At 40.8% G+C, this 22,908-nt stretch overlaps 2 protein-coding genes, 1 long non-coding RNA gene and 1 pseudogene across 3 annotated transcripts in view; 3 read left to right on the top strand and 1 right to left on the bottom strand.

The window, feature by feature from the left end:
* LOC104437580 (disease resistance protein RPV1) overlaps positions 1 to 22,908 on the top strand; it is an 89,816-nt gene that overhangs the window by 9,810 nt on the left and 57,098 nt on the right. The gene's annotated exons all lie outside the window — the stretch shown is intronic.
* On the top strand, positions 848 to 2,370 carry LOC120291435. Its single transcript, XR_005549470.1, has 3 exons — positions 848 to 936; positions 1,282 to 1,403; positions 2,293 to 2,370. It is a non-coding gene; the product is annotated as an uncharacterized LOC120291435 (long non-coding RNA).
* Positions 4,460 to 7,421, top strand: LOC120291433 (annotated as a pseudogene).
* On the bottom strand, positions 8,641 to 12,220 carry LOC104427761. The gene is made up of 3 exons (XM_010040804.3): positions 11,355 to 12,220; positions 9,895 to 10,580; positions 8,641 to 9,130 (listed from the first exon to the last, which is right to left on the bottom strand). The coding sequence occupies exons 1-2, from the start codon at positions 11,424 to 11,426 to the stop codon at positions 10,014 to 10,016; spliced, it is 639 nt and encodes a 212-aa protein (XP_010039106.2). The 5' UTR covers positions 11,427 to 12,220; the 3' UTR covers positions 8,641 to 9,130; positions 9,895 to 10,013.

Genomic DNA, 22,908 nt, shown 5'->3' with positions numbered 1-22,908 from the left:
TAATTTTGCGTTCTTATGAGAGGAGGATTGGATGATTGGTATTTGCTTCATTGATATTGGAGTCCTTGGCATAATTATCCCTTGGTTCCTTCATGCATAAGCTTTCACTGATAAGTTGGTTGCACACTGCTGCTTGTGGGGTGTCCCTGATGCTTTTACGTCCGACAGCTTGTCGGCCCGATAGGTTTCTGTCTCTAGAGAGATGTCTCTCCTTGTGATGCTCTGACAGACGGGGAAAAAAGAAGTTCCTTTTATTTCTGGTATATGCCGCGAAGTTTCTCTTTGAATGAAGAGGGACTATTGAGTTTTATAGAACTTGATGTCTACCTAGTGAAGTAGTTTTTTTAATGGATTGGCACCCTCTCGGTACCTTTAGGTTTTTGGCTTCTCTTCCTATTGTTCTTGAACGGAGTTCTTTCAATTTTACTATGCTGCTAAGCTGAATAGCTTCTCTTGGATACTCCGTTGATCTATTTAATTGCTTTTAGGAAACAGGATGGATGCCGCGGCACATTGGTGCTAAGGATGAATCTGGGACTGTTCTAGGTGTTGTTCCACCCTATTTGAAAAGGTTTATCCTCTTCTTTGTTCTCAGGATTAGATTTATTTTCTCTGAAACTTCAAATAGATAGTTTCTTCTATGCTCCTCGTAAATAGCTATATATTGAGCAATTTTTACAATCTTCGAGGAGCTTTATGGAGATGGTTTCACTCATTTTTCATGTTGATGTGCAGTCACTCGTATGGTGAATTTGTCTTTGACCATTCTTGGGCGGACGCTTACTACAGTTATGGTTCAAGATACTATCCAAAGTACCGAGTGTTGTGTGCCTTTTACCCCGTAATCGGTCCTCGGATTCTACTTCGTGATTCCTTATATAAGGATCAAGTTTTTGACATTGTAGTAGACGCCTTAAGAAAATTTTGAAAGCTGAGGTACGTGATAACAGATGTGTGACTGCCCATAGTGAATATGATGTTACATCCATGAAATGGCCAGAATTTTATCACACTTTTCTTTCATCATTGGGCTTTTTTTTACACTCCATCAATTGTTTGGACCTTTTCCCTTGGCTGGAGTTGCAAGAGAGTTAAAATGTTTTCAGGGCTGATCTCTATATGTATGGTCTCATGGAAAACGAGAAATAACTTGGTTATTCGCCAAACAAGTGGGGATGTTGTGGCTAGCTGTGGCTTACTTAAAGATGAAAATTCCTGAACTGTGAATCTGATGTTTCAATTTGCAGTAGTTCTGAATTTGCTTTATATCCTTGACAACAGTCCCGGGTTTCGTCAGTCCACATCACATTTTCTTCTGAGAATGAATGGCAAAACCACAAGGAAAAGGGTTTTCTACGGAGGATAGGAATGCAGTACCATTGGACCAATCGAAACTATACATGGTGAGTGGCAAAATGAGTGCTGAAATTACAGTTAGGCCGATGTTACCTTGCTGGATACATTGACAATAACTTTTGGTTTTTCCCTATTCACTTTCCCCTTCAGCAGTAAAACAACCCAGAGACTCATCTCCATCTGAAGTGTATTAGTAGATTCATAAAAGGTTCGAAGGGTGATTTTACAATTTAACAAAACCTTGGGAGTACTTTCTCGCCTGTTTAATGCAATGAGTCGTAGACTTTCATGATGGAGCTCATTGTGGGCTCCAGCCAAGGCCATCTCGAAGCAAAAATCATATAACATGGTGACAAACCTCTAGCAATTTGCTTATTTCTTAATGGTCAAGATAAGTATTTGATTATATATTCTTTCATAATAGGAGTAGGGAAACAAAGACATCAAGTAAAGCATTAAGCGGACAAGTGCTGAAACTTTAGACTCAATGTTAATGAAAATAGGCGTCTGTGATATTTCTAGGTTCTCAGTCAAAGTATTATTTGACCAAGTTTGAAATTTCATAAGACTCACTCAATTACATCATAGCTATCATGCACCTTTGACCCCTTTTCTTGATTGTCAGTGAGGGTTGAAAGTATTTGGGAGTTGAAAGGAGTTGTCTCTTTTTGATCTAGATAGCATGTCAAGGGGTATATGCTTCACAATGTTATCTAAGGTCAAATGCAGCTTTTGTTTAAAAATATACTTGGACGTAATGCTGCTGTCAATTTTCTCCATTTGATATTGTGCATGCATCAGTTTCCTTTGCAATAGTCCCGCCAGGTTAGCATATGATTGCAGCATTACTTCTCTGAATGAGTGGTGTCTTAAATTTACTTGGATTGCCAACTTTTGATCTTTTTACGTTTCTTGTGTTTATCTTGCATGCAAAAGGTACATGCTTCAAGTTTCACTGTCCGTGCCACAGTTTTGATGACTTTTTGATGGACATGAAGCAGAACAAAAGGAAAATATGCGTCGGTGAGCGCAAGAAGGTTAGTTTTTCCAAATGTTATTTTATTTGGGAATTTCCTTTATTTTGGGAAGATACTCCCACCTAGAAATTATTTTAAATCTTGCTCTTAGTTCTTTATTCCTTAAATATATGCTTGAAAATTTGATAAAATTTTTAGTAAATTGTGTCGATACATATGCTTGTCACGGGAAATGAAGAAAGTAGTTATTATGGAACGATATATGTTACTGCAATCTTCACTAAATGCTCATAGAACTTTTTACTAACACTCGACACCGATGCTTCATGGGGATTGCATTCCCAATTTCGGATATAATGCTGACTGACCTTATGCATTTGCTGAAATTCACTCTGCTGAAGTAAAGTGTTACACTTTGGTAGTTGAGCTTCTTGGACAACTGGAAAACGACTAATTGCTGAAGATGCTTCAAAGCAGTAAAATATGAACAGTTGAGTAACGAATTGGTCGTTCTTTATGATGACATGAGTTGTGGGGAAGTATTATATGAACTGATCTTTACAAATGCCTATCACTGTTACGTTCTACAAATGTTTAATGCAAATATATCAGTGGCAGTGTATCAACTGTATTTGTACCTATACTAATGGGAAAAAAACGAACACATAAACTTTCATGTAGTACTATTTTCCTTTTTGCCTGTTAAAATGAATTTTGCTAATAGCACAGACAGAATATTAAATTCCCCATTAAGTTATCGGAATTCATTGCTGGTGCACTATGGTATCTTATCAAAAGTCAGTTTGCATTTTTATCTGTTGCATCTTATAGTCTCATAGTGCCAGATTTGACATTGCATCTTTTTGGGCACACAAGCTTTTACTCATTGGATCGAACCCTTTCTGCAGATTTCTGCCCAAAACTTGACAATGAAGTGGCTTCGAGGGAATGAAATAAAGGTAATGAGTACAAATATCATGGCAAAAGTGTCTCGGGGAAGATTTTAAGCTAATCCTACCCAAAATATGTGAGGTTTAATAATATATGTAATCCAGCTGGTTCAATTTGATATCAACGTGAATAGAGACTAGTTGGTTAACTGTACAGAGAAGTATAAATAAGTATATCATGTCGCAACTTCCCAGTAATACTATTAATTTGAATTTAGATGCTAGTAGCAACTTTCTGTCCACTGGTTTGAGCTTTTAGATGAGTAGTCCTTAGATGTGATCATCCACATGTGACTCCTGTTCTCTTACAACTTACTCCTAAATTAATACCTTCACTTTGTGAAACATGAAGGACTTGAGCTTCTTGGTTTTGATTGTGTGTGCAGGCTAAGCACTGGGATTCTTTCTACACGTTCTACAGGAACACTACCGATAACAAGTATGAGTCCAGTGACTGGTTGTCTTTCCTTTGCAGAAAATATATATTGTTGATTGTTTTGCCTGCCTCTTGTGTATATTCAAAGGCATCTTTATTTGATATGAGAGGTTTAAGTAGATCATGTCTTGCTGCTTATGTTTATTTAGGTGGGGCAGCCCTTATTTGACAAGAGAGTTTTTTCATAACATGGGATCAAAAATGGGAGACGAAGTGTTACTGGTTGTAGCTGAAGAAGGGGATGAACTTGTTGCGGGAGCCCTTAATCTTATAAGCGGAGATACTATATATGGACACCTTATCGATTCTCGCTGTGGACTACCCTGTTGATAAGGTGTCCTGTTATGTTTCTGATGATGGTGCTGCTATGCTGACATTTGAAGCACTCTCAGAAACATCGGAATTTGCAAGAAAATGGGTCCCTTTCTGTAAGAAATTCAACATTGAGCCACGGGCACCTGAGTTTTATTTTGCTCAGAAGATAGATTATCTCAAAGATAAGGTTGAGGCATCTTTTGTGAAGGAGCGAAGAGCAATGAAGGTAGTAGGAGTGCCAAATTTAATTTATCAATTGCTCTTTGCAGATGATAGTCAAAGTCTTAATTCTGTTCTTGCTGTGTTTGCAGAGAGAGTATGAGGAGTTTAAGGTTCGTATAAATGCTTTGGTGGCCAAAGCCCAGAAGGTTCCTGAAGAAGGGTGGACGATGCAGGATGGAACACCATGGCCTGGAAATAACGTCCGTGATCATCCTGGCATGATTCAGGTATGCAAAGTTGTCATTTTCAGTTTTAGAACTCTTTGTTGATGTGAGATGAGATTAACTGCTTATTTCTGCTATCTTTAATAGGTTTTTCTTGGCCAAAGTGGAGGACATGACTCTGACGGGAATGAATTACCTCGCCTTGTCTATGTTTCCAGAGAGAAGAGGCCTGGCTATAATCACCACAAGAAGGCAGGAGCCATGAATGCTTTGGTAAGTGTCATAAGAATCCACCTTAGTTGGTAAACCCCTTTTTGCTCTCTCCATTGACCTCTCTGTGAACTTTTGTTTGTCTAACCGGCCAGGGTCTCTGCTGTGCTTACAAATGCGCCTTATCTTTTGAATCTGGATTGTGATCACTACTTCAATAATAGTAAGGCTATTAGGGAGGCAATGTGCTTCATGATGGACCCACTTATTGGAAAAAGAGTGTGCTACGTCCAATTCCCTCAAAGATTCGACGGTATAGATAGGCACGATCGATATGCCAATCGGAACACCGTGTTTTTCGATGTAAGCATGCAATTATCAACCATTGAATTGCCTCATGTCCATTGCACATACCGTATCATTAATTCTGTGCAAGAAGATCTGACGGAGAAATTTCTCTCTTTCAGATTAACATGAAAGGTCTGGATGGTATTCAAGGTCCTATTTACGTTGGGACTGGTTGTGTATTCAGAAGGCTGGCACTCTATGGTTATGATGCTCCAAAAGCAAAGAAGCCACCGAACAGAACTTGCAACTGCTTGCCAAAGTGGTGCTGTTGTGGGTGCTGTTGCTCTGGGACGAAGAAGAAGAAGAAGAATACCAAGCCTAAGACCGAACTGAAGAAGAGATTTTTAAAAAAAAAAGATGCAGGTACTCCACCACCTTTGGAAGGTATCGAAGAGGGCATTGAAGGTGAGATTCTGCTTTTGCATGAAGTCCCACTTAATTGTCTAGTGTTGGTTTACCTTTTTCTATCATTGAATGTGCCTCTCAATTTTGGCATCAATCGGTGAAATCTTTTATTCTTCCAAAAGCTTGTTTTCTATTGGGTTGCTTCCCAGTTAACATCTGTTCCAATTTGGACTTAACCAATTTTGCTTCCTATGTCATGTTTAAGGCTAGTTCTTTTACTTAGTCATCAATACATTCATGTTTTCTTATGCAGGAATTGAAACTGAAAATCCCACGCCTCAGCATAAGCTTGAAAAGAAGTTTGGGCAATCCTCAGTCTTCGTCGCATCGACAATGCTAGAGGATGGAGGAACACTGAAAGGCACGAGCCCTGCATCTTTGCTAAAAGAAGCTATCCATGTCATCAGCTGCGGCTACGAAGATAAGACTGAGTGGGGAAAAGAGGTAAGTGTAGTGTAAATGCTCTCTTCATGCAATTCCCGAAACAATTATTGTTTCTCTCAGAGTTGGCTGAACTTTCATCATATACAGGTTGGATGGATATATGGTTCAGTTACAGAAGATATATTGACGGGTTTTAAAATGCATTGCCATGGATGGCGTTCCATCTACTGCATCCCTGCAAGACCCGCTTTGAAAGGATCTGCTCCCATTAATCTTTCCGATCGTCTCCACCAGGTCCTTCGTTGGGCTCTTGGTTCCATTGAGATCTTCTTAAGCAGGCATTGTCCCCTTTGGTATGGTTATGGAGGCGGTTTGAAATGGTTAGAGCGATTATCTTACATAAATGCCACAGTATACCCCTGGACATCAATCCCTCTGTTGGCATACTGTACTTTGCCTGCTGTGTGCTGCTTGCTTACTGGGAAATTCATCACGCCAGAGGTAGGTTATTAGATTTTTCTTTTTCTTTTTTTTTTCTTTTTTTCAACTATTGCTTTTATATCGTACAATTGATGATATTCCAGGCAAAAGATCTTATATTGTCTTTGTTTCTTGTCCCCGTTGCAGCTGAGCAATGTGGCTAGTCTGTGGTTTCTGTCACTTTTCATTTGCATTTTCGCGACAAGTATCCTGGAAATGCGATGGAGTGGGGTTGGAATAGAAGAATGGTGGAGGAACGAACAGTTCTGGGTCATCGGAGGAGTTTCAGCACATCTCTTTGCAGTTTTTCAGGGGCTTTGAAGGTTCTGGCTGGTGTTGACACGAACTTCACTGTGACATCAAAGGGTGGGGATGACGAGGAGTTCTCTCAACTCTATGCGTTCAAATGGACCACCTTGCTCATTCCGCCAACCACATTGCTTATAATAAACCTGATTGGTGTTGTAGCTGGCGTATCAAACGCAATAAACAACGGTTACGAGTCCTGGGGTCCTCTCTTCGGAAAGCTATTCTTTGCCTTCTGGGTGATTGTCCACTTGTATCCTTTCCTAAAGGGTCTGCTCGGACGGCAGAACAGGACTCCTACAATCATCATTGTGTGGTCAATCTTGCTCGCTTCCATCTTCTCCCTTCTGTGGGTACGTGTCGATCCATTCTTGGCCAAGTCGGACGGACCACTTTTGGAAGAATGCGGGTTGGACTGTAATTAGCAAGAGTGTCTGATTCCTGGAACATTTGGTCAGTAGGATTTGTTTATGGGTTATTTATCGTAAGGATACAGAAAGAATACATTTGGTGTGGTGCCGTCTGCAATGCAAATAAAGGGCATGTTTGGACGTCACTGTTTCCGCAACTCCGCCTCTCCATTTGACCGCAACACTCTGAAGGGCTACAAAAACCGACTTTGCTGCTCTTTTGCAACAGCTGGGAGATTGTCGGAAAGGACTGTGACACTGCTTCTTGATTCTTTATTTGGTTCATAATTTTTTCTTTTCTAGGATGAGGAGGTGGCGTGAACCACAGTATAATGTGTATTATCATCTCATAATCTCTCTCTCTCCCTCCCCCTCTCTCCCCTGTGTAAGTGTAACTCAGCCGAAATTGTGAGCATGTATTATATACGGGGCATCGTCCCTCAGTTGATGCTGCTTAATGTGGCCATGCATGGCGTTTTGCTGTTGGAAGATCAAAGGGAAAAGTTCAATTTTCTTTGGCCACAGAAACGGTTTTGATTGCTTAGATATTCAAGAGACCTGACTGTACTTATTACTACGAGTGCATTGCAAACCATGCCATTTTTTAGATTCTCCTCAAGAACAATAGAGCTGCAAAAGTCGGTTGAAAGATCAAAGGAAAATTTTCAATTTTCTTTGGCCACAGAAACGTTTTTGATTGCTTACATATGTAAGAGACAAGACTGTACATCTTATTACTACGAGTGCATTGCGAACCATGCCATTTTTTAGATTCTCCTCAAGAACAGAAGAGCTGTAAAAGTTCGTTGAAAGATCAGAGGAAGAAGTTCAATTTTCTTTTGCCACAGTAGGTGTTGCGACGGTTTTGATTGGTTGTTACATATTTAAGTGACCTGACTTAACATCTTATTGCTCCAAGTGCATTGCAAACCATTGCCATTTTTCAGATTCTCCTCAGGAACAAAAGAGTCTGTAACAGTTGGATGCAGGAAGTTTTAATGCAAATCATCTGTAGACAGAAAGTTTTACACGATTTGAGCGTCAATGCAGCATCAACTTGGAGATTCATCTTGGCATCTGGTGAGACGGGCCAGAACGATGATGAGACGCAGGTGACCAAAATGTTCCAACTCTTCAGCAACAGTAAGAAAAGCAGGAGAGGAGCCCAAAAAAAAAAGTCACAAAAGAGAATCTAAAGAAAATTCTGGCTATTTTCCACACCATCCCCAACCCCTTTTTTTGTATTGGGCTGGACATTATTCTGTATGAGAAGAGACGTGTATTAATCTTTCACTCAACAGATTTACAAAAAAATTACTCCTCCCATTGCCTTGGAGAAGCTGAATTCTCACATCCAGTACCATAAAATGAAATCGCCGAGATCTTCAAAACCCATACCAAACTTGCTACTGGCCAAAGACCAAAGAATGCCACAACTGTCATTTCTAGGCACTGAGGTTTGAAAGCGTCTAGCCAAAGGTGAGATGAAACTTCCAGGCTAATCCCCTTGAATACATGTGACCAGAGTTTCAGAAGCCTGTCCTGCCAAAAAAGGTCAGTCATCTCAAAATCCACTTTGTCATCATGATGCTGGGTTGAGATGAACAGATGCAGCTAATTCTGCTAATTGTTTCCGCTGAGATCATAAACAAGTTCCATAGGGATTAAATGTTTTGGTTGATTGCCAAAATCTTCCTCCTTCAAATCATATACCGCTTGGAGCTTTTGGGCTTCATATTCTGCAGCTTTGGCCTCAGCAAGTAAAATGTCTTTTCTTCATGGTCACCCAATTCCACAGCAGCAGCTCTTTCAGCATTGGCAGCACTGGCAGTTATGAGTAACCTCTGGAGTCTAGCCACTGCCAAATCCCTCTCCCTTAATAAGATCTGCTCCTCAGCCTCCTGCAATTTATCAACAGTTTCTTTAATTTCTTCTTCAAGCTTTCCAAGCTCCATAGTGGCTCTTTCAAGCTTGATTTGTGTTCCTTCCTTCTCATTGCTCAACGACTTTGCTTCAGCAGCTATTCGTGTAGCTTCTTTGAAATTTCTTGCAGCAGCAGCAACCTTTTCTCAGTCTCTAGTTCTGGAAGTCTCTTGTCCACATAAAGTATCCTCTGCTCAAATGAAGCTATCTCCTGTTGGAGGCTGGACTTATTTGAAGACAGTTCCTATGATCAAAAGACAAGAATCTAATCAAATGATGCGTTGAAGAGCCAAATAAATTTCGAGTATTCAGTTTTTGAATTTTCGTCCTGAAGCTATAGCTAAAGAACATGCTTAACACAATACCCTGACCACTAGACTGGACAAAAAATTCAGATAAAGGTCTCCTGACACAACATTGGAGTTCACTGCAAGATTTGAAATCTGATCAAATTCTGCTTTTGCTTATACTCTCCTGTTGCTCCCTCTTTGCTTATTGTTTCCTATTTCTCCCGTTACAGTACTCCAGCTCTACAATAGTTTGATTTCATGATTACATCCACTGTCTCACTCGCAAGCTATAGCTTTTCTGTGAGGGGAAACAGTAGATCTCAACATACATTGTCTACATATCCCTAGTTGCCTAAACTTTTAAGATTAAGGCTTCCTAACAAATACGTCGCATCTCTTATTTTCAAAAAAAAAAAACAAATACGTCGCATAAACAAACTTTTGAAAGAAAGTAGGAGTCACTCACTGCCTGTGTCTTTAGAATATTCCTTCAGCAAGTATATCTTAACCATGAACCAACACTCATCCTAGGTTGGATAATCAAACATGAACCTCAAGCATTACTGATTCAGAAGACTGGAAGTAAATTCTCCAAAATGTTGCAACATGTAGACTCCATAGGCCAGAATTATAGTAGATTAAGCATGTGAAGCTTAACCACCTTTTAGGTATATGTCGTTTGCATGTAAAGAGTAAGATAGCTAAAAAGTAAAATAACCTGTAAAGAAGCTCTTGCAGAGGAAGCTTCTTGTTGGAGCCTCATGACATCTTCAGAAAATCTCTCCTCAGTCTTCATCAGCCCCAGTTTACTTTCTCTGTACTCCAAAATGCAGAGCATTAAACCTTTCTCAATCCTGCTGCTTCATTGTATGCTTTTGCTTCATCTGCAGCAATCTTCCCAAGTTCCCTAATCTTTGCTCCTTTATTATCTTCCTGAGAGAGTACGTCATCAATATCTTTCTTTTTTATAGATAAAGCTTCACTTTCGGCATCAACCTGAGAGAGCTTTGATTTCATTCTATCATATTTAGCACCAATATCTGATTGCATGTCCTGAAATCCAGAGACCACACCAGCAATGCGCTTCTCTACTGCTTCAATGGAAGCATCATTCTCAGCAATTTGCTTCTCCTTCTCTCTCACTAAATTAAGCAGCTTCTCCAATTCATCCAACAACACATCCTTCTTCTTAAGAAGTTTTTCTTTCTCTCTACTGTCATCATCAATTGAATGCTCGATGGAAACATTCACTCCTTTACGAGCTTCACTTATCAGATATGACTCGATTTCAAGTTCCATCTTCCTCACCTCCAAATCTTCACTTGATGAAAGCCATTTGTCCATTTCCTCAGCACGCAGTAAGTTTGCCTTCTTCTCTATCAGGTCAGCACTAGCAGTTGCATCCTGCAGGATAAGAGGTAAAAATGTCAGTCATTCTGCTTCAAACTAAATTTGGCTACCACATGAAATCGATAGCTTACGAGAAAGTTTTTCGTGGTACGCATGATCCAACCTCATGTTTTGTAGGGACAGATGAAACAGTTAATGAAAAAGTTCAGAGAGAGATAGCACGGCTATCCTTAAAACAGTCACTATCCAAAAGTCTACTTGGATTGGCAAAACAGAGACTACCATGGGATCAATATGACTTGCTGAAAGCTTTTAGTTTACCTTACATCAAGTCAATTAAAACCATGGCTATCTCAAAATAAAAAAACTAGGGCTACAATTGTGCGCAAGGGCACACCAATGACACCACACATGCAGTGCACCCACTACCATGCCTATAATCTACCATAACCCAACAATGGTCAAGAGACATTCTTGTTTTCCATTCATTTTCCTTGAAGCACTTTGACAAAACTAGTCTTTCCATGTTCACCTTGAGAACCCGACTGCCAATTGAAAGATGAAAATTGACAAACGACTTCCTTCACTCAACAGGGGCAGCTAAGCACAAGCATGAATATAAAGAACATCCAGTCAGGAAGGCTTGTACCATTACACACGCAAGTTTATAAAGACAGAGAGAAAACCAGAAACGTGTATCAATCTGCTCCAGCCAATGATTGTGTTGCCCTGTGGTGCGAAGTTCTTACTATAGAGCTCACTCTATCTTAATTCATTCTAGGATCAAGCATTAGTGTAGCCAAAAAAAGAAAAGATGTTGTCACTGACCTTAGAGAAATTCTCCAACAGAGAAACACACTCATCCTCAGCAGCAATCTGTGCATTCAAAACCTCCTGCATCTTCGCATCAATAGCATCGCATTCAGCTTCACTAGCTCTAAGTGCATCCACCAAAGCTTGTCTCTCCTTTTCGGCAGCAGCAAAAGGAAATAACTGAATAAGTAATGTTGGGTCGGCATCACCATTTTCTGCGATGCATGGACTTGGCGAAGGGGCATCGGCGTCGGCGTCGGCGTCAGGCGCATAGGCGGAGGTCGAGGCGTCGGCGTCGGGGGCGACGGACTCCGACGCCGACGGAGGCAACCGGCGAAGGGGCGTCGGCGTCAGAGTCGGGTTCAGGGAGGAGGCGGCGTCGGCGTCGGCGTCGGAGTCGGAGTCGGAGTCGAGGGCGACGGAGTCAACCGGCAGAGGTGGAGGGCCGTCGGCGTCGCGTTTCGCTGGAAGAGAGTCACGACTTCGCAGAGGGGGGGAGAGAGAGAGCAGAGCGGACGTCGCGAGAGGGAGGCGGAGGAGCGTCGAACACGACGAGGCAGCTCAGCACCAGCTTCTCCAGCAACCTCGCCTCCGAGCCTTCCGTGTGTGCGGGTCTCGCTTGGCGGGCGACGTCGCCGACGTTGAGGGGAGCTCGAAGAGGCCTGCTTCTCCTCCGCGTGCTGCATCTGCGATCCCGGGAACGCCGGAACGAATGACGGAGCAGCAACGAACCCGAAGAGAGAAGCGAGTGAGCACCGGAGTAGCGGCGGCCGTAATGTGGTTCGTCGGTGATGGCAGGAGAACGGCCGCTTGATGCACGGCGGAGCAACAACGAGCGCGGAGAGAGGATTTCAGATTCAAAAATGCTTCAAGGAAAGAAATGGAGAGGGAAAGAGGAACGAACGGCCATTTTCTTTCTCAAACGAAGGAAAGACAAAAGTTTCCGCAATAAATGCTCTGACAGGAGAGAGAGCGTGCAGGTCAGGAGGAGAGGACGTCCTTTCTTTTTGCCAGCCGAGCCGAGCCACCAGCCGAGACGAGAGTTAGAGGAGAGAGGAAGAAGCGCTGAGTCGAGGAGCAGACGCCTGACTTTATGGGTCCCACGAGGACACGTGTCGCGCTCCCACCGCCTTCTTGTTTGCCACGCTGGCTACATAAGACGTACCCAATATTTTCTCATCTCCATAGGCAATTTGAAGCAACTCGAAATTCTCAGTGGCTTAAAGTGCTCCCCATTGACTCACCTGCCTGGTTCGGTTTGTTATCTGACTACTCTCTCCGAACTCTCATTAGATGGCGCCAAAATTTCTGAGCTTCTGAGCTCACTGGGGGAGCTGCTTAATCTAAGAAGCTTGTCATTGAGGGATTGCCGTTATTTGGTAAAACTTCCATATTCTATTGGTAAATTGATGTTGTTAGAGAAGTTGGATATATCGGCGACTAGTATCTCTGAACTCCCCGATTCAATAAGAAATCTGAAGAGCTTGAAAGTGCTGAGAATGGACTCTTCTTTCATTCGAGCAATTCCTAGGGAGATTGGGAATCTAACCAAGCTCGAAGAACTACACGCTTCCCGGTGTCGGAGTTTGAAGGGGGCCATTCCCGGTGATATTGAGGGACTACATCGTCTGAGATCATTGACGCTGGGGCATTCCAGTATATCTAGCCTACCCCCTGAAATCTCCACCATTGCTGGTCTTCACATCCTGGATTTAATTCAGTGCGACGAAATTGAAGAGTTGCCGAAGCTTCCCGTGTCTCTAATATGTCTGCGTGTGAGTTCTGAAAGGATGAAAGCGATACCCCTTCTTGAAGATTTAATGGAATTGGAGGAGCTGTGCCTAAGTGATGGGGACCTGAAAGCTTGCCGACCTCCCTCAAAACGGCCAATGCCAGAATCCAACGTGCAACAAATGATCGACATACAATCCTTCTCGATATCTTTTCCTAAACTGAGGAAACTAAAACTGTCTCTTTCGCAAGTTATCAAGCTGAAGTTTGAGCCGACAGATATTCCTCAGTGGCCTACCCTTCCTGGTTTGAGCCATAAAGAAGTATCTGAGACGTTGTCAGTGTTCAAGCTCTACCATTCTGCCATAGAAGAGATTGAAGGGCTTGAAAGGCTTAAAGCCCTGAAGAGGCTAGATATATCAAACTGCAATTTACAGAATCTCAATGGGATTGGCCTGTTAACCTCACTGAGAAGTTTGATTCTATCCGACTGTGATTACCTTGATAGTTTACCTGATCTTTCAAACTTGAAGTCGCTGAAAGTTATAGAGATGAGACGATGCAAAATGATCCATCAGATTGAAGGCATAGAAAATTTGACATCTTTGAAATGTTTGAACATCAGTGAATGTCCGGCTGAGAACTCGGTTCAAGTACAGAATGCGTTGAAGGTACTTTCTACGGTTACGTGATGCTGGATTCTTCTCAGTTCTGACATCTGTGCATGGCATCCACCCTGTTGAGGGAAGACGGGAACAGCTTGTGGAAAAACTTAATGGAGAAATTTATTGGAGTCCGTTTTAAGTTTCTCTATGAAGTCCCTTCACAGACAAGTCGAGGCCAAATCAACCGCCATGAACAAAAAGCAGCCCCTCTACGTGATTACACCGGTCTCTTCCAAAAGGAAAGTTGTGTACCGGTTTTTCTCCTCAAAATTTCCGGTGGCAAAATCTTCATGGCCACGAGTATGTGCAACTTTCTGGCAGATTGTCACTTAGAAAACTGGCTTGCTTTCATGTTTGGTCGCAGCAGAAATGAAGATCCGTCTGGCTTCGGCGCGATCTGAGAGAGGATTTATGACGTTATGCCTTTAGTTGATTGGACAAATATTTAGTTAGCATGTGTATATTCACTTCTAGATCAAGTTTATGAATTCCCTTGCCAAAATCAACGCTGTCACGGGCTTATCTGAAGGAAAAGGATGTTTTGCATCTTTTGACTTGAGCGACATGGTTAATTTTTACATCAATTCATGGTGGTCATCTTTTCTGGTTCTTCTTTCAATTTAAATATAATGTTGACATTTAATTTTTTCATATAGAACTATTTGAGTATTTCCTAAGAAAATTAGGGATCAACCTAACCAATAACATCCATCTTTTCTGGTTCTTCTTTCATTTTTTTATGCCCCTCATCATTTACTTCTAAAATTCGTCCAAATAATGACCACTCTCGGATCACCCATTTTGCTTCACTAACCCTTTTAATTTGCCCTCATACGTTGGTGATTAATAGGAAAAGATTGGACAAGCAAATGAGGCCTTTTTAGGTATACCATATAGGGAAACAATGGCACATTAAATTTGAACCAAATTAGTCAAGTTGGGATCTCCTTGGGCGGCCATGCACCTTTAAATCCAAGAGGCCATAGACTTCCTTTGAACCACCAAGCATGGTACAGACTTTTAGACAAAAAGGCTTGCTCTTTTGAATGGACAATAACTGTAGAGTATGGCACGAACCAATGGACAAGTCCCCTCCCCTTTGACCGGCCAATAACCCCATGCATAGTACAAACCATTGGACAAAAGACCTCACCATTCTGAGCTTGAATAAGGACCTCCGTCGCACCCTAAAAGCCGGTCCAAACAGTGAGCCTAAATTGGGGAGTATGAAGAAGAAGTTTCTTCACTTCCTAAACATTCAAACCATGAAAGAGAGAGAATTTCTTCTTCACTTCCTAAACATTCAAACCAAGAGAGAGAGAGAGAACTGGAGAGCATCTTCCATAGCTCTCCCAAGTGAGTCAGAGTGAGTTTGGCCGTGAGCTATAGGTTGGCTGAGAGCACGAGAGAGTGAGTCGAGAAGGAAACGAGAGTGAGAAAGTTGAGAGAGGTCCATACAAGCTTGTTCATCTATTTTCTTCCATCATTCAAGGTAGGAGTCTTATTTTTTTCTTGTGTCGTCTTTCATCTTTCGCTCATCTGATCGTCGAGTGCGAAATAGTAGTTTAAAGCTAAGTATGTCAGTCGCCTCGCCCTATCGAGTGTTGCAAGCTCATTATCTTGGTTCCACCAGTTTGATTAGCCCGCATATCAGGTTTGATTTTGTCTTGTTTAATGCTAAAATCATGTGCTTGCGTCTTAATGTTCTCATTAAAACCGGCCATAATGTTTGCTTACCCAAAAAACAGCGATTTTGCCTTGAGACCGTGTTCCCCCTTAGCTGTGAGCCTCATCATGTCACGTTAGTTGATGTTCTCGTATTCATGTTTATATTGATGTCTACTAATGTTAGAATTAGGTTCCGTTTGTTTTGTGGAAAATATATAATTCAAAAAATATTTTTCTAAATTGATCACTTTTATCTCTTACAAAAATAAATGAGCGAAAAATATTTTTACCATTCACAAAAATGTTTAGACATAAATTGTGGTCGTTAATAAAAAAAATTCATTAACTAATTATTTCAAGCTATATCGTGATCATTTTTAGAGAAATGATTTTTTAAATTATTTATTTTCCGTAAAACAAACAGAGCTTTAGTGTTTGCTCCTCCATTTTGCACAGAACATTTATGCAATTGATATTCAAGTGTCACAAGCTGACAGTTTCTTCGCCATGAAATAGACCGTGCGGCACCTAGTGAGCCAAAAACACTAGACCAGCCTTCTTTTTATAATTGTTCCTAAGAATAGTACGGCGAATTGCATCCTCACACAGGATTGCATCACACTCAATTTAGCTTAGACATCCAATGTCTTGAGTGAGACACAAGAAACATTATGGCACAATAACTGATTTCAGCTTGTCATGGCCTCATCAAAAGAGCGACATCAACTCCTGATCGGTCTATACACAGGAGGCCAAACCCGCTTTTAGAGCTCCTAATGATTATAATCGTTCTATCCTAGAACTCCTATCACAAATCCCTAGACACCACTCTTAAGAACCAATTGTATCCTCCCTTCTGCATCACTCATTCTTCACCCTGATCACACCAAGCTCTACTCACAAGGGTACTTGAGTACAGGCGAATCTCGTCGGTGACACAAGCCTATCCTATGTGATTTATTTTGGGCGTTGTGTGCGCCCTCGTTCGGACTGGGCCTTGGTCCGTACAGTGTGTGCTTCGTCTCCCTTGGATGTTATTTTAGATTCTAGTCTTTTTTTCATGAGGAAAATATTAAAAAATGGAAATAAAAAAGATAAAAAAAAATTGGAATTGCATTTAGGCAAGAATTTCATCACGGTGTTTAGTTTATTTTAAACTCAATTTCAAATCTAGGTTTAACGTTTTATTATTGCCAAAGTCTAGGGAAATTTACATTCATTAGGCTAGACTAATTGCATTTTTTATATCAGGCATGGCTGGGATCCTGTTCGAGGCTTAATAGCAAGGCGGTGTTTAATTTTGCCCGACACAGTTCGGGTTCTTTACTCTGCCACACTTTATTAATGTTATATTGATATATCTTACTTGACTTTCAGTGTGTTTAAATGTTGTCGTTTGAGCACTCTTGCATGATAATGTAGTTTTCCATGTTTTACGAAATGTAAAAAAATAATAATAATAATAATAAATGAAAAAAAGATTGCGAAACTTTTCTCATAAAAGAGAGAAGATACCAAATTGAGCGTTGGATAATTTCTAGCATAATCAACTTTGCGTTCCCATAAGAAATCCCATTCCAGTGACATAAATCAAGGAATAATAACAAGAAAATGGCCATTACATTGAGGCGAGAGTGAGAGAGAGAGAGGCGAGGCCATGACTACGAGGGAGGGCTGTAGGCAAGGTTGCGACTATGATGCAGCAATAGAGGGCCGGAGGTGAGAGCTTACCTGAGAGGCGACTGAGTGCAAGATGAGGCGAGAGAGTTGAGAGATCATGCGTGAGGAAGACTAAGAGGCGACTAGAGGTTAGGGTTTCTTTTTGAGAGTGTGCATGAGGAGGATTGACTTGAGGACTGAGGAAGGAGGAGTAGCGAGCATGAGAGAGTTAATATTATATATCAGTTCGGGAATATATTGGGCCGGGTTGCTATTCCACAACCTAAATCATGAGGAAGAGAGCATGAAAATGACAGGCTCACTTCTCCTTCCACGTCACAGAGCAACGAATAATACACAATAGGGGTGAGCATAGTTCGGGTTGGGCCGGTCTACCCCCTAACCCTAGGACCAACTCGCATAGTGTTGATCCTCAATTTTTTGGACCGAGGACCGACCCTATTGAGTTTGGGACTGAAAGTGCTAGTAATAACACCTAGATGGGGGTGAATAGGTATAAAAACAAATTTTGCAAAATACAGTGAAAACCTTTACTTTTAACCTAAGTTTGAAGAGTAACAGACTTTTAGCGAGATTAAACTTTAGCAATTAAATAGAACTACGAACATAATCAAAGAGTTCAGGGAAGAGAATAAGAACACGAGATTTATAGTGGTTCGGCTTAAACCAAGCCTACGTCCACTCTCCCGCACTGATAGACCACCGGCTGGATTTCACTATGAATCAAAAAAGTTGTTACAGTATCACATCATTGATTCCACAGTGTAGAGACTCTGTTACACTTCCACAAGGTCTCACAAATATCTAAACTCTCTTTTAAGTACAAATTTACGCTCAACAATTGAATAAGCAAATAATAAGGAGCTTCAGACTTTGAAATTTATCTATCGCGCACACACTCGAATAACTAGAGCATCTTCCTTATATACTCCTCCATGCCTTCATAACTGTTGGCACCTTTCAAAGGAGTTCTTCCTATAGGGTCGTGATTGGAAGCAGTGATTAATTTGCTAGAATGACATGTAATCGGCCGAGTCGATTGATCGCTGAGACGATCCAAGTGGTTGAATTGTTCTGATGATGTGATTGTGCCACAGTTGTTTGGTTATCATAATTGCACGTGGTTGAATTATATAAATTGTGCTAACCTGCAGATGAAGACTAGTGCGAGGTAAGTCTTCTTGATGTTGTGGCTAGGCCACTCTCGGGCGTATTTTCTTTCTAATAAGGGTTTAGGGGGTTGAACTTGCTGAGACAATGTCTCATCCCGGTTGTGGGATTAAAATTTCAGGTCCCTAGTGGATGGAGTGGCCAGATAACTTTGGTTGGCCTTGAGGAGTTGCAGAGGTGAAGTCATAAGGATTTGAGAACGTGTCCGACTTGTAGGTCGTAGGACAGTTCCTTTTTAAGAGTCGGTCTTTTGTAGACTTTTGGCCGTAGACCTCTGTTTGTAATTCTGTTGAATTATGAAAGTGTTATGTTGTGGTTTTGCTCCCTGCTTTTCTATCCCGTATTTTATTGCCAAGGGTTTTATAATACATTCCGCTTGCACAATAAGAAATGAATGGGGTCGGCGACACTACTTGGGAATGTCGCGTTTGCATGACCATGGTGGGATGTTGGCGCACTCGAGATTCGCGACGTGACAAAATTCGCAAAAGCCCTTTCTGCCGAACCAGCAGGAGCAATTCCCAAACGTTCCATATTTCATTTCGGTACCCATTTTCTTTCAAAAATTCATCAATAAAGGTCATTGGAGAACCTCTGTCTTTTAAGGCAGAGTAGAGTTTGAAAGTAAAAGCAGGCTTAAGAGTCCTTACAAGTTCGACATCCTCAATAATTTCTTCCTCCACTTGTTGTTGCTGAGGAGAATGGCGCGGTTGAGAATGTTGTGGACTCTGCTGTTGCCTTGGAGATTCTTCTTCCTCGGTCAGGTCAAAATGCGTAGGACCCTCACGCATATGCTGTGGTCCCCTGCTTGCAATCCTCGAGGACTTTCTTTGGGAAGACATTATCATAGTCTTTGAGAGAATTTCCGAACTCGATTCATGAGAAAGATGAAAACTTTAAGAATTAAATTAGAGAGAAAAAGTAAGAAAGTAAAGTTTTGTGCTTCTACGGTTTGTGAGTAAAAATGAAGAAGAAAGAAAGTAGATAAAGCAATTGAAACAAGATATACGGATCATCATAAAAGGAAAAATAAAAAATGCATTTTCAAAAATAATTTTTTTTGAAGATAGATAACTGTCATCTCAAAAGAATAACTTCCTTTTCGAAAAAGAATAATTGCTACAATTTCAAAAACTTGGGAAGATAACATCAATCAATTGCATATTAATAAGCAATTGTACATTTTCGAGTTTTATCTAAAAAATAAATTGCTATAACTGAAATGACTTACAGTCGTAATTCTTGATCTTCTGAGTCTGAGCATCTTTAGACTTTTATCCCTGAGTTTAAGCTTCTTCAGACTTTAAGATATTAGGTCTGGATTGAATAGACTCAAATAGACTTTTCTCCAGTGGCTTTGTAAAAATGTCCGCCAGCTGATTCTTTGAGTCAATGAATTGAATCAAGACTTCTCCATTTTGAACATAGTCTCTAATAAATTGATGTTGAATCTCTATATGCTTTGCTCTTGAATGAAGAATTGGATTCTTGGTGAGATTAATCGCGCTGGTGTTGTCGCATTTGATCTCAGTGCATGAGTCTTCGATTCCAAAGTCTCTTAGTTGTTGTTTTATCCATAAGATTTGAGAACAACAACTTCCAAGAGCCATGCACTCTGCTTCTGTTGTTGAAAAAGTCATAGTACTTTGCTTCCTTGAAAACCAAGATATTGTCCTGTTATCAAGCAATTGACAAGTGCCCGAGGTGCTCTTTCTATCAACTCTACATCCTGCTAGATCTGCGTCTGAGTATCCAAGGAGGGTAAAATCTCATTCTTTAGGATACCATAGACCTAACTTAGAGGTTGTTACAACGTATTTGATGATGCGTTTCGCAACACTTAGATGAGATTCTTTGGGATTTGATTGAAATCTGGCACAAATGCAAACACTAAACAAAATGTCAGGTCTAGAGGCAGTAAGATAGATAAGTGAACCAATGATACTCTTGTACAACTTCTGGTCAACTTTATTTCCTCCTTCATCTTTGTCCAGCTTCGAAGAACTTGACATTGGTATATCAGTCTTTTTGTAAGTCTTCTTCATCGGTCTAGAAACTGTCAATAAGGGCAGACTTTAAATCTTGAGTTTGGCGGTCTTCAGACTTTGACAAAATAGTCTGCAAGTCTTCAAACTAGACTGATGGAAACATTTTGTCAGCTTCTAAACAAATAAGGAAGTTTTCTCCAATAAGAATCGAGTACTGGACCGACCCAATGGGTTCAGTCTGGTTCCAGGGCCAACTCGGGACCAATCGATAATTTTTTATCTCATTTTTTGTACTCCTTAAAAAAGCAATTGAGGACCGGATTGACCCAATGGGTCCGGTTCGGTTTCATGGTCAACCTAGGACCAACCGATAATTTTTTATTTTATTTTTTGTACTCCTTGAAAGGGCAACCAGGAATCATACCAACCTAATGGGTTCGATGATAAGCGAGGTTAGCTAAGAAAGGCAAGCAGTGAGGGTCAAGTGGGGTGAGCATTGAACAGAATGAGCATCGAATGTCGAGCGAAGAGCAACAAGCCAAGCAAGCATCGAGCGGTGAGTGGCACAAAGTGGTGAGCGGCACAAATGACCCAAAGCGAGTGAGGCGAGTATTGAGTGACGAGCGGAGAAGTTGTTTCTTTCGATTTTGGCAAATTGAAGACTAAAAGGACAAATAAGACAAAAGAGAATGAATACTCTAGGAGGATGCCATAAGGTACCTTTTTGGACGCTGTGAGGATTCCTTACAAAAACATTTTCCTCATTCGTAAATTATGACTATTGATGCCGTAAAAAACATTAAAAACCTAAGTTATTAAAGAAAAATGTAAAATTAATTGTACTCCTCACTAAAGAGCTGTTTAATGTTGTTGACGTCATTTATTTTAAGGTTTTCTATATGAAAAAATTACAAATAATATTATATATATAATATCGGGGTTGGTCCGAGTTGGACTGACCCGGAACTCTCAGGACCGAGGACCGACCCACACAATGCTGGTTCAGGAATTCTAGGACCAAGGACCGATCCAGTTTCCCTAGAAACCGGACCAAGACCGGTAGGGTTGGACCGGTCTAGGGTCGGTCCAGGGTTGACCTTGGACCGATGCTCACCCCTAATACACAAGACGGACCGGGTGATCACCATTCACTTTTCCTTTTGAATCTTCTCACTAATCATCTCCTCTCTCTCCACCCACTCCCAACCCGGCATTCGAACATTATACACCCTAAAGCCCATGAATACGAAGCGGATTACTTATAGATTAGCGAGTTTCTAATGGGGTGTCATCTCGTTACCGCATTTTTTTTTTCTTGTTTATCTAATCTTCTACTACTCTTTCCATAACTCTATTTAATTTTGTGAGTTCATTCTTATCATTGGGACTTAGGTGCGGGAGAAACCAAGTAAGGCACGTCCATCTTAAAGAAAGGATAAAATTGTCTTTAGAACATTCGAAAAAGAAAAAAAAAAAAGAAGGCCGTGGAAAACATTCCATTTTAACACTCTTTTCTATTTGTATTGCGAAGAAACCTCTATCATGTCCTTTCTCAGAACTTTCAGTCCCATGAGATTAATAGCAAGCCGGTGGTCAAAGTCAAGAGTAATATAGGTCCTTCTTCGTTGATAAATAGATAGCAGTAACGTGTACAAGTCCAGCTATTGTTTGAGTCGGTTGTCAGCCTATATAAAGGAGCAAATGCTCCATGTTTTGTGTGTGGGGTGAACTCTCCACCGTGAGAAGTTTAAACCTCCACCCTAGGTGGGGGAGTAGAGCTTAGATAGTCTCTATACCATGAAATACTCCTCCATTACCAAAACTTTTTGTGCTATCCATTTCCATCAACTAGATAAACTATATCCCATGCTCTTTGTCTTTGAGCTATTCCATCTTGTCGCTTGTCCATTTCTCAGCTCCCTTGCCATATATCACACACACTAGACACACCACTTCCGCAAAATCCAACAAAAGTAGAAAAGGGGAAAGAAATGGAGAAATTAGGAAATCTAGTGTGATCCATTAGCAGACAATAATCCAAAAAAAGAAACCAACTTGAGTACTCTTTTCGGGCCATTTCATAATTATTAGGCAAGCAACTTATCTTTCTTGAGGTTTGCTATGTCTTGTAGGATGTTTATGTCTCAAGCTTGTCTTAGTTCAGTGGTTATAAGAGAACAAGTGAATATAGACCGATTTAGAGTGTTTTCTCCATGATCATGTCTTCTATTTTCAGATTTATCCTTGCAGTATCCAGGAGTTGTGGCCTAAATACGGGAATGTCTTTTGACATGTATTAAGTCGGGTAAAGACCAATGTTCTGTCATTTGGTATACATCTACCGTATTTTACCCTCTGCCTTCTTTAATTTTCAATTCACGAGTGGCTTGTCTGTTGTGAGCAGTCGGTGGGTTCAAAAATACATCGAAATTGCTTTACTTTTCCTTCATTGAGTCCAAACACACTCATTTATTTGATATTTCTTGGCGAGGCAACATCACTTTCATAAAAGTTAACAATCTAACACCTTAGTAAGCTTTAATAATGTTGCTAATTTGATTATATGCCAATTATATAATTATTTATCCCATCTTTTTGGACGAAAGAACACCCAAGCACATTTTTTTTAGGAAAAATTTCAAATAAGAGCTTAAAGTGAGCTTATTT

The sequence above is a fragment of the Eucalyptus grandis genome, chromosome 3, assembly GCF_016545825.1.
Source record: "Eucalyptus grandis isolate ANBG69807.140 chromosome 3, ASM1654582v1, whole genome shotgun sequence".
NCBI lineage: Eukaryota > Viridiplantae > Streptophyta > Magnoliopsida > Myrtales > Myrtaceae > Eucalyptus > Eucalyptus grandis.
The sequence above is the reverse complement of the archived record's forward strand: the minus strand, read 5'-3'. Positions and strand labels throughout refer to the sequence as shown.

What these genes read in the sequence shown, in the direction of transcription:
- LOC104427761 (XM_010040804.3), bottom strand. Translation starts at nt 11,426, where the DNA reads ATGCAGGAGGTTTTGAATGCACAGATTGCTGCTGAGGATGAGTGTGTT. An exon ending in TGTTGGAGAATTTCTCTAAG is followed by an intron (nt 10,581 to 11,354) that starts GTCAGTGACAAC and finishes CTTATCCTGCAG; the next exon opens with GATGCAACTGCTAGTGCTGA.